Source organism: Phyllostomus hastatus, unplaced genomic scaffold, assembly GCF_019186645.2.
Source record: "Phyllostomus hastatus isolate PE091 unplaced genomic scaffold, TTU_PhHast_1.1 phas_scaffold_317, whole genome shotgun sequence".
Classification (NCBI taxonomy): Eukaryota; Metazoa; Chordata; class Mammalia; order Chiroptera; family Phyllostomidae; genus Phyllostomus; species Phyllostomus hastatus.
The window spans coordinates 15,587,530-15,599,934 of record NW_025334023.1 but is presented as its reverse complement, the minus strand read 5'-3'; the positions used below and the strand labels follow the sequence as shown (position 1 = coordinate 15,599,934).

Genomic DNA, 12,405 nt, shown 5'->3' with positions numbered 1-12,405 from the left:
TAGTGTCTTTAAACATTAAATATCAAATAAATCATTTCTCTTAAGTCAGAAGAGAGATTTAAAGTTATTCTTTAGCAAGTTTTACTTTCATTGTGTACTTTCAGTCTCAAGTAGAGGCAGATATTTCTCTGGAAGTATGACTGACACAATACAGGTCAATTAGTACTAGTGAAAACAACTACCTTTACATAATATTTGGGGTTGACATATTAAAATCTTTCTATCCAGGGGAACACTGAAGTACTCAGGAGAAAATTCAGATGGCTTAACTATTGCACAACATGATTCTTTAAGTTTTAAGTGAAATACTATGTAATAATTTGAGTGATACATTCTAGACGCAAATGCTGAGATTCTAATTGTAGGCCAGATAATCAATTTGACAATTATTTCATCTGGAAAATTCCCAGTAGGTATTGATTACTTTCTACTGCTCATTCATTAATTTTTTAAGGTTTACAATTAAGTTTCTTTTTTTTATTGTTGTTCAGCTACAGTTGTTCCAGCCTTTTCCCTATTGCTCTCCCAGGCCTCTACTTCCACTCCCACAGTCAGTCCCCACTGCATTGTCCATGACCATGAGTCTTCTGCTCATGTTCCTTTACTTGAACCTTCACCTTCCTTCCCCTGCTATTCCCTTCCCCCCACCTCCTGGTTACTGTCAGTTTGTTCTTTATTTCCATGTCTTTGGTTCTATTTTACGTATTTGTTTGTTTTGCTGATTAGGTTCAACTTATATGTGAGATCATACAGTATTTTTCTTTCACTGCCTGGCTTATTTCACTTAGCATAAAGCTCCTCAGTTCCATCCATGCTGTCATGAAGGGTAGGAGTTCCTTCTTCCTTTCTGCTGTGTAGTATTTCATTGTGTAAATGTACCACAGCTTTTTGATCCACTCATTTACTGATGGGCACTTGGGCTGTTTCCAGGACTTGGCTATTGGAAATAGCACTGCTATGAACATTGAGGTACATAGCTTCTTTTGAATTGGTATTTCAGGATTCTTAGGATATAGCCCCAGCAGTGGAATTGCTGGGTCAAAAGGCAGTTCCATTTCTAGTGTTTTGAGGACATTCCATACTCTTTTCCACAGTGGCTGTGCCTGTCTGCATTCCCACTAACATTGTACCCTTTTTTCCACAACCTCACTAGCACTTGTTGTTAGTTGATTTGTTAATGATGGCCATTATCACCAGTGTGAAGTGGTATATCAGAAAACTACAGAACACTGAAGAAATAAATTAAGGAAGACACAAACAAATGGAAGCATATACTGTGTTCATGGACTAAGAGAATTAACATCATTAAAATGTCCATACTACCCAAAGCAATTTATAGATTCAATGCAATCCCTATTAAAATACCAATGAAATAATTCACCATTATAGAACAAATATTTCAATTTATATGGGACCATAAATGACCCCAGATAGCCTCAGCAATTTTGATAAAGAAGAACAAAGTAGGAGGGATCACAATACCAGATATCAAACTATATTAAAAGGCCACTGTAATCAAAAGAGTCTGGTACTGACATAAGAACAGACACATAGACCAATGGAACAGAATAAAGCCCAGAAATAAACCCATGTCTCTATAGTCAATTAATATTTGACAAAGGGGGCAGGAACATGAAATGGAGTAAAATACCCTCTTCAAGCTAACCCCCATCCTTCACAGACTATTCCAAAAAATCCAAAAAGATGGGAGTCTCCCAAACTCTTTGTATGAGGCCAAATTCCAAAACCAAATAAAGACACAACAAAGAAAGAAAACTTCAGGCCAATATCACTGACGAACATTGACGCTAAAATCCTCAACAAAATACTGGCAAACCGCATCCAACAATACATTAAAAAGATCATACACCATGACCAAGTGGGATTCATTCCAGGGATGCAAGGATGGTTCAACATTCGCAAGTCAGTAAATGTAATACATCACATAAACAAAAGCAAAGACAAAAACCACATGATCATATCAATTGATGCAGAAAAAACATTTGATAAGGTACAGCACCCATTCATGATAAAAACACTCAGCAAAGTGGGAATAGAGGGAGCATTCCTCAACATAATAAAGGCCATATATGAGAGACCTTCAGCCAACATAATTCTCAATGGACAAAAATTAAAACCTTTTCCATTAAGATCAGGAACAAGACAAGGCTGTCCACTTTCACCACTTCTATTCAATATAGTACTGGAAGTGTTAGCCACAGCAATCAGACAAGAAAAAGAAATAAAAGGCATTCAGATCGGAAAGGAGGAAACAAAACTGTCACTGTTTGCAGATGACATGATAGTATACATAGAAAATCCTATAGACTCTACCAAAAAACTGCTTGACCTAATAAATGAATTTGGCAAAACAGTGGGATACAAAGTCAATATCCAGAAATCAAAGGCATTTCTATACACCAACAACGAAACAGCAGAAGCAGAGATCAAGGAAAAAATTCCATTTGAAATAGCAAAGAGAAAAATAAAATACCTAGGAATAAACCAAACCAAAGAAGTAAAAGACCTGTATTCAGAAAACTACACAACACTGAAGAAAGAAATCAAGGAAGACACAAACAAATGGAAACATATACCGTGTTCATGGATTGGAAGAATTAATATCATCAAAATGTCCATACTACCCAAAGCAATTTACACATTCAATGCAATTCCTGTTAAAGTACCAATGGCATATTTCACAGACATAGAACAAACACTTAAAAAATTTATATGGAATTATAAACGACCCTGAATAGCTGCTGCAATTTTGAGAAAGAAGAGTCAAGTAGGAGGGATCACAATACCCGACACTAAACTATACTACAAGGCTACTGTAATCAAAACAGCCTGGTACTGGCATAAAAACAGGCACATAGACCAATGGAACAGAACAGAGAGCCCATAAATAAGCCCAAGTCTCTATGGTCAATTAATATTTGTCAAAGGAGGTAGCAACCTAAAATGGAGTAAAAATAGCCTCTTCAACAAATGGGGTTGGGAGAACTGGACAGCCACGTGCAAAAAAATGAAACTTGAGCACCAACTTACACCACATACAAAAATAAATTCAAGGTGGATAAAAGACTTAAATATAAAACCCGTGACACCATTAAAGTCCTAGAGGAGAACGTAGGTAGGAAAATCTCAGATATTTCACGAAGAAACTTTTTTACTGACGTGTCCCCTAGAGCAAGGGACATAAAGGAAAAAATAAACAAAAATGGACCTCATCAAAATTAAAAGCTTCTGCACAGCTAAAGAAAACAGTACCAAAATTAAAAGAGAACCAACTGTATGGGAAAACATATTTGCCAATGATACCTCAGACAAGGGTTTAATCTCCAAAATATATAAAGAACTTACACGACTCCACTCTAAGAAGACAAGGAATCCAATTAAAAAGTGAGCAAAGGATTTGAACAGACACTGCTCCAAGGAGGACATACAGAAAATCCAAAGACACATGAAACGATGTTCAATATCGCTAGCTATCACAGAGATGCAAATTAAAACCACAATGAGATACCACTTCACACCAGACAGAATGGCCATCATAAACAAAGCAACAAACAACAAGTGTTGGAGAGCTTGTGGAGAAAAGGGGACCCTAGTGCACTGCTGGTGGGACTGCAGACTGGTACAACCACTATGGAAAGCAGTATGGAACTTCCTCAGAAAACTAAAAAATGGATCTGCCTTTTGACCCTGCAGTTCCACTGCTGGGACTCTATCCTAAGAATACTAAAACACCAATTCAAAAGAACCTATGCATCCCAATGTTCATAGCAGCACAATTTACAATAGCTAGATGTTGGAAGCAACCAAGATGCCCATCAGTAAATGAATGGATCAAAAAACTCTGGTACATTTACACAATGGAATTCTATGCAGCAGAAAGAAAGAAGGAGCTCCTACCCTTTGCAACAGCATGGATGGAGCTGGAAAACATTATGCTAAGCGAAACAAGCCAGGCAGTGAAAGACAAATACCATATGATCTCACCTTTAACAGGAACCTAAATAACAAAACAAAGAAACAAGCAAAATATAACCAAAGACACTGAAATAGAGGACAGGCTGATGGTGACCGGAGGGGAGAGAAGAGGGAATTTAAGGGGTCAGTGGGAAGGGTTCACAGGAACAAACTTAAAGGACACATGGTCATAGACTAAGGGGAGGGTGGTAATGGGAGGGAAGTGGGGTGGGTGGGAGGGGGGGACTGGATTGGGAGTAAAAAGGAGAAAACTGTATTTGAACAATGATTAAAATAAAAAAAAATGGCAGTTCATAGACATGGAAAATACCTGAGACCTCGACTTCTATATATTATTTTTACTTTTTTGGTAGAAATACTTTTAGGCCTCTGTTGACTTTTTACTGTGAATAAATGAACATTAAATAAAAAATAAATAAATAAATAAATAAATAAAATACCCTCTTCAATAAATGGTGTTGGGAGAGATATGGACAACTATATGCAAAAATTGAAAATAAACCACCAACGTACACCATACACCAAAATAAACTCAATATGGATAAAAAGCTTAAATATAAGAAGTGATACCATGAAAGTCCTATAGGAGAATATAGGCAGGAAAATTTCAGATGTCCCACACCTGAATATTCACTGTCCCACAGTGAATATTTTCACTGATACATTGCCTAGGGCAAGGGATACACAGTCATTTCTCACTATATTGTGGTTCACTCTATAGTGAGGGACAATTATGTATACTTTACTGGTGAGTACCCATATAGAATTTTATATGTTGTTAAAATTACATAGGTTTAAGAGTGTAGAAAGTGTTTAAGAGCATATGAAGTGTTTATAAGAGTGTGGGGAAGGTTTACAGGAGTGTGGGAAGGGTTTATAAAGCCTTAAAATATATGTAAATAATAAATATAGCACCACTACTTCACAGATTTTCACCTATTGCAAGGGTCTCTGGAATGTATCTCCTGCAATAGGTGAGGGATCACTGTAAAGCAAACAATTAACAAATGGGACTACCTCAAACTAAAAATCTTCTGCATGGCTAAAGAAAACATCAGCAAAATGGAAAGGGAACCAACTGTATGGGAAAATATATTTTCCAATGATACTTCGGACAAGGGTTTGATCTCCAAAATATATAAAGAACTCACATGACTCCACACCAGGAAGACAAACAATCCAATTAAAAAATGGGCAAAGGACCTGAACAGACACTTCTCCAAGAAGGACATACAGAGGGCCCAGAGACATATGAAAAATTGCTCAACATTCATTTATTCTTTATTCAACTTGTGTTAGTTATCTTCCAGGTCCCTGTGAGGAATTAGGAATACAAAAGTAAAGAACACTCATGTTCTGAAGGTTTAGTAGGAGCAAAGAGAAGACAATGTTCTTTTCTTTTTAATTTTATTGTTATTTAAGTACAGTTGTTTGCATTTTCCCCCACCACTTCCCCCAACCCCAGCCATTCCCACCTCCCTCCCCTGATTCTACCCCCCTTGGTTTTGTCCTTGTGTCCATTATAGTTGTTCCTGAAATCCCTTTTCCCATTTTTCCCCCATTCTCCCCTCCTACCTCCCCTCTGGTTACAGTTAGATCATTCTTAATTTCAGTGTCTCTGGTTACATTCTGCTTGCTTGTTTGTTTTGTTGATTAGGTTCCACTTAAAGGTGACAATGTTCTATTGTAAGATCAAACGAGGCACAAAGGAGGGAATGCACAGGAGTGTTAGGGAAGACTTTGCAGAGGAATCCCTTGATCTTGATATTGGAAAATCAGTAAGTAGGTCATTTGACAAGAGGAAGGAAAAGTCACTGGATTTTACTTTTTTCATTTGGATCAGTGGCATCTTGTGGAAACCATCTTATTTCAAAAGTTTTCTGGTATACCAGAAATGACTCATATAGTCTTAAGTTAGAGTATCTACTCTTAGAATAAATGTGAATTAAGCATGTTGTCATGGGTTTCAGGATTACTGTGTTTCATAATATAAGAAAAAAATAACCCTGGATCTATTTTACATTTTCATGCATTAGGCTCTCATTCTGTGACTGAAATGGAAAGAGAATTAAGCATCTTTGAAAAAACAATGTAGCCAAAACCAAATGATATGATAGAAAATTAAAACAAAAAAAGATAGTTAAGCAAGTGTTTGAAATAATATTTGATTTTGATTAAATTTATACTATAATAATGCTATTTACAAAATTAGCCAGTTATTCTCATTATAGGGATAGTATAAGAATAATTGCATATTGATATATATCACCAGAAACATATGAGAATTTCTAAGTTATAAATTAATATTTACAATTTTATATTTGATTCAAGAATATTATAGGAAAATTTTATCTTCAATATGAGCATGCCTGATTTCTTTATTCAGTGATATTCACATGGCATTTCATTTAAAATTGTCCAGCTCTACTTTTCAATTTCAGCAACTTCCAAGTATGTTATTTAAATTTTTCCATCAAGCTGTACTTTTATATTTTCAAAATAGAATAGTACAGGAGGGGTCCAAGTAAAAAGAAAATTTTATGCGTTTTTTTTCACCTTTATATTTCTAAGTAGTATGAGTATATGCTTAATTTTTTAATGCCTACGTTTTAATTTATGAACAATAGTCATCTTTTCATTCACGTCTTCTCACTTCTTTTAATAGTATTTGGCTAGTCTTATTTTCTTAGCTTTGAATAATTCGCTCAATCATCTTACTTTTGTTTCCTGTATATTCTACTTCCAAATTGTGAGTAGAAGATTTGAATACCCTTCCCTTTCCACTAGCTCTCCCCACTTCCACTTCTCAACCTATTGTCTCACTCTTTAATTTTCACAGTAAGTATTGATAACATGTGTATTCTACTGCATAATGACTTCTCACTTTATATGTGCACTTATAAAGGTAAAAATCAGTATTTGAAATTTGCATCATCATGAATCTAGTATGTGCTGAGTCAAGTGAGGCTGTGATTACATGTCTTTTATAATTCCAAGTAACAGGCCCTCTGCTACTTAAAAGAGAACGTCTGATGGGTTCCTCCTTTTAGCAGTTTCTTAAAATGAATCCATAGACTAGTTTGATATTTCATGCCATATATTCCTTTCTCAAGAATTTTTGTTGTGCTGTTGAAAATAATCTTTGCTTTCTCAGATTTTCCCTTACTCCATACATTGCTTATAATCTATTTAATTTTCTTCAAGAAGCCTATGAACACTTTTAGTTTCTCCTTTTTTAAAAAATATATAATTCCACTATACAGTATTTTTATCAGCTACTGAAAATCTCAACACTTCAGGCTTCCCAATTTTACTGGAAAACGTGGAATATATATGTTCCTATTCTTAGTTTCGCATATAAAATGGGTTTCTTTTATTAAATTATTATTCTGCTGAATTTTTATGTCTCATATCCATTAAGATTCTTTCCTATTTAAATTTTAAAGTGTACTACTTGGGTTTTGCTCTGATAAAATCATGTTTCCCCAATAAGCTTATTCTTTAGTCTAATGATCAGTATTAATGCCACCTGACACATTATTTATTTTAGTTGCTCTGAAGGAGAGCAGCTTAACTATGCCTACAATACTTGTTTATAATTCCAGTGGGTACAATTAATTGGGTTCAGGCTCTCTGTCAGAACTGTACATATATTAAATATAATATACCCAATGCCCATGCATTAGGCAGTGTTACTCCTGATTTTCAGGTGAGAAAGATGAGATTTAGAGTGACTATTCAAGCTGAATTAGAACTCTTCCTAATAACTATGAACTTATCTCCTTTTGCAAGCTGCTTCCATATAACTTACTGTATAAACAAAAGAAAATATTAAAACAAAGCTATAAGGAGAGGAGCTAAAATTACAAATGTGTCAGGTATTTTTTCTTGTTTAACTGAATACTGAGAATTTTCACTAATGCCATCACAATCACTATATCTAATTTCAAATTATTTATGTAAATGCCCAACATTAATCAAAACGGTAAGTTCAAAACAGTCAGTTGAAAAATAGAGTTGGCAAAAAACACATCAGAGAATAATAGATTATTCCAATTAGTACAAAACTAGTAATTTAGGCTGCTTGTCACATTTTTCAGAGAAAGCCCTTTAAACTTTGTTACTTGCAAAATAACTATATTGCCCACCTGCCATCATCATCGGGGCTCCTTGTTGTTTAATCCTGGAGAAGTAAAGATGCATCTGGCCCACCAGTGGTTTTGGCTGTGTCTCAAGATGGTCTGTTCTGCTTTGCCCCATAAAACTGCACAAAAGTCCACCCTCAGTGTCTGAGGATTCTTATTGGCAGAAGTTACTTGTGCTATCGTGGAGCACATACACAGGGTCAGGAGTGAGAAGACATATGTTCCAACTAAGACTCTGCCACCTGCTTGCTAAATGCAACTTCAGGTGTCTCTGCTGAGAAAAAAATAATATTACCTTTATCCAGACTTTGTGTGAGAAGCAGTGAGCTAATGTATATGAACTGACTTTCCAAAATTCAAAATAAACAGTTATTTATGTTACCTTTAATATAGTCATATAGTGAAACCTGTACAATTGAATGCTTTGTGCTCTCCTATTCATTTGAGATCCACTCCTGATGAAATTTCCTTTCTTAGGTCTGGTTATTATTAGTCCAGTTCCATCTTTATGTGCCCCAAGGCTTGGGTCTCATAATAGTCACCTGTGTTCTTCAAATCAATGCCCCTCACCCATCTAATTTTTGAAAACTCAGAAAATGAGCTCCCAAATCATCTAAAATTGAAGCTTAGTGACCTTTAGTTTGGAAAGAGAAATGCAGATATAATTGGGCTTCTGAGTCTCCTAAAAGTCAGCCATAGAGGAATGCAGGGAGCAGAATCATTACCCTTAGATCTGCAAATGGAATTCAGCCTTCCACCCACTGTGTATGTGCCTCTGGGAAAGTGCAAACCCAGCTGCCTCACCTGTTTCCTTGTCCGTGTCATGGAGGTCAGAATGCATACCTCAAAATATCGTTGTGAGAGTTAAGTGTGCTTCCATATACAGAGATTTTACACTTCCTAGCATACAGTCAATTGTCAGTATTAATTCCCAGTTTTCACTAATTTTAAAAGACCTAGATCAATCCTTAACTCCCAAATTTTCCAAAGAAATTTTCAAGCATTGCCCAATATACCTAACTTCCCTATGATTATATAGAATGAACCTTTAAGTGTTTTTCCCAAGTTATACATTTATCTGTGACAAGACTAAGGGTGAGATGAACACACTATGAGAAACAAAGGGAAGTGAGATAGAAGGAAAAAAATGCAGATAAATGTTTCTTATCATCTCACACTAGACTATAAGCTTTTTTGAGTCAAATATGAAGCTGAATTGCTTATTTCTAATATTATTCACTCTCAGTGAAAATTTTTAAAAAGTTCAATGCATATGTATATATAATGTAGTTTTATTTTAAAGTGTCCCAAATGAGCAAGTCAATAAAAGAGCAAAAGCTCCTTCAGGTCTTCGGGTTCTAAATCCGAGACTACCAAATAACCTTCATGCTCCTAGCCCTTCTGCCTTCAAATTGTACCCAATTAATCCAACACTCCCATTTCACCACCATTCTGCTTAAATCTTCACACAGGCAACTACGGAGAGAGTGGGATGGAAGCTTTCAAAGATATGTCAGCCAAGGAAGGAATCTGCATTGCTCACTCTTACAAAATCTACAGCAACGCGGGGGAGCAGAGCTTCGATAAACTGCTCAAGAAGCTCAGGAGTCACTTGCCCAAGGCCCGAGTGGTAGCCTGCTTCTGTGAGGGCATGACCGTTCGAGGACTACTGATGGCCATGAGGCGCCTGGGTCTAGCTGGAGAATTCCTGCTTCTGGGGAGGTGAGTGACTGTAAGAAATTCACATGGAGGTAATACCAGGAAACTGGCAGCATCAAAGGGTATCTTTAGGTGCACAAGAACAGGTGCTTTGGAAGCTTAACCTGTGAGTGGAAGTAGAGCTTAAATATAAAACACCAGGGCCTGAAAATAATCATGGAAAATAAGTAGATATGCCATGTGCTGATTAATGCTGATAACAGGAATAAATATATAAAGATGATGGGTCCTTAAGTCCTCCAAAACATGACTATAATGAAAGATAGATTCTTAAAAGTTTGCATAATTCCCTTGAGCAGTAAACACATTTCAAACTACTTGCTGTTGCTTTTGAAACTGATTTTGAGAATGACTATGAAAACATTTCTTAATATAGAATTATAGAATTTTGGGTTTGAAAGCAAGAAATTGCTTTTACAACTAATTTTTTAAATGTTCAAAAATGGACTCTTATTCTACTTTTTTTTAAAAGATTTTATTTATTTACTTTTAGAAATGGGGGAAGGGAAGGAGAAAGAGAGGGAAACATCCGTGTGGGAGAAATACAATGATTGGTTGCCTCTTCACATGACCCCAGCTGGAAACCTGGCCTAGCAACCCAGGCATGTGCCCTGAAAGGTAATGGAACCCACGACCTTTTGGTCTGCAGACCAGCACTCAATCCACTGAGCCACACCAGCCAGGGCTGGCTCATTAGTATATGTAACAAAGGTGTTATTATATTTCCCGATCACCCACATTGTTACCAGCCAAATTTATAAAAGATTAACTTCTATAGGGATTTATTTTGATTATCTGGATAATCCGCTTGATTAGCACAACTCAGTTCATTCCCTGCTGGTTCTGTTGAATCAGTGTATTCTAGTTCTCCAGAGAAACAGAAATGATAGTATGAGTATATATAGCAAAAGACCCAGGAGAGCCAATATTGTGGCTCTGGTCCAAAAGCTGGCAGCCTGGAGACCAAACAGAGACAATGTTTCTGTGTAAATCTGAAGACCAGAAGAAACCAATGTTTCAGTTCATGTGGGAAGACAGGCCAGTTCCCACTGACTGGGCTTTTCTGTTTTATTCATATCTTCAGTTCACTGGATGAGGCCCACTCAGATTAGGGAGAACAATTCGAATTATTCAATCTACTGATACAAATGTTAATCTAGATGATCTAGAAACACCCTTATAGACACACCCAGAATAATATTTGACCGAATAAATGTCTGGGTACCCCATGGCCCAGGCAAACTGTCACATAAAATTAACCACTGCAATCAGTAAGATACCGAACAAAAACCGAGGTTCAGCAGCCTGCTGCTTCTAAAAGCCTAACAGGTGTTGGTACAAAAAGGAAAGAGTTATATTCAAGTGTAGCACAACCTGGGAATATGGTGAACTCCCATCTGAAAGGTATCTTAACCCTCCTGCTAAAGCCCCCAGTATTTACAAGGGTAGGGAGGGGAGGGCTTTTTCCTAATCCAGTTATCTTCCCAGCTTTTGGAGTGCTGGGGACTCTATCCATTCATCTTTTTAGCTTTCCATACTTGCCTGAGCCTCATCTCCCTGCTATCTTGGCCAGTGGGCAGTCTCCCCCTCCCTCTTGACTGACTGTTTTGGGGTAACATGGCACCATAGCTTGAATGTGTGAATGAAGTTCACCATGCTATGCCGTAAAAATGTTATCATTTCGTCACACATCTTTTCTAGTAGGCAGCCAATTTAAAGAATATTGAAATTCTTCCAAGCCACTGCATCTACCTCAATATTACTGTCCAAAATAGAAAGTTAACTCATTATTTATTTTTAAATGCTCATTAAAATAAGATGGTTCCTTTATTTTCCAAATGCTTAACTGACCTTCTGTGATCAGATGGAGCACCTGCTTAGCCGTATTTTATGATAGCCACTCTATGTACCTTATTTTTTCTGTCAGATCTGATGGCAGTAGATTGATGTACTATTTTAATGTGAGAGCAACTATCCTTCATAACAGTGATATTGAGAGATTGCTTTTTCATCGCTGTCATACATTTTACCTAATGTCATTCCTACCTGGCGGAAGAGATGCACCAGTTAGTTTCATACAACCCAGGAATATGTCCACTGCCAATATTCTTAAATTCCAAAGTGCAGTGTTGCCACTCAAGTAAAAGAACAGAAAAGTAAAAGCTGTCTTTGAACAACCCTGCCTTTCTGATAGGGAATAAAAGATTTTGTATCTCCTATCTGCTTTTTTGCCAACATTAGTAAGGTAAATCAATTGCATTTCTTTTCAGCCATAATTTGTCAACAAGAAAATGTTTTTGATAACATGTACACAAGGAAAATTGGTTTATACTGTATTTGCTACTTTCTAACTATATTTTTATTGCTAACAGCACCCTAAGGACAAAATTCAAAATTTTTGTATGTTTTTAAATTTATTCTGTGTATGCTGTTTACATGAACTTCTCTTCAATTAATTTAATTTATAGAATAATAGTTGGGTGACCTTTCATTAGATTTCTTAATCCTTTCATTGACTGGCTAATAAATCAATATTGCCTTGGCC

At 36.3% G+C, this 12,405-nt stretch overlaps 1 protein-coding gene across 3 annotated transcripts in view; it reads left to right on the top strand.

The window, feature by feature from the left end:
• Positions 1–12,405, top strand: part of GRM5 (glutamate metabotropic receptor 5) — a 475,017-nt gene that overhangs the window by 163,292 nt on the left and 299,320 nt on the right. For all 3 annotated transcript variants that reach the window (XM_045818291.1, XM_045818292.1, XM_045818290.1), the window contains exon 3: positions 9,614–9,863. In XM_045818291.1, coding sequence (XP_045674247.1) covers positions 9,614–9,863 — 250 coding nt within the window. The remainder of the gene's footprint in view (positions 1–9,613; positions 9,864–12,405) is intronic.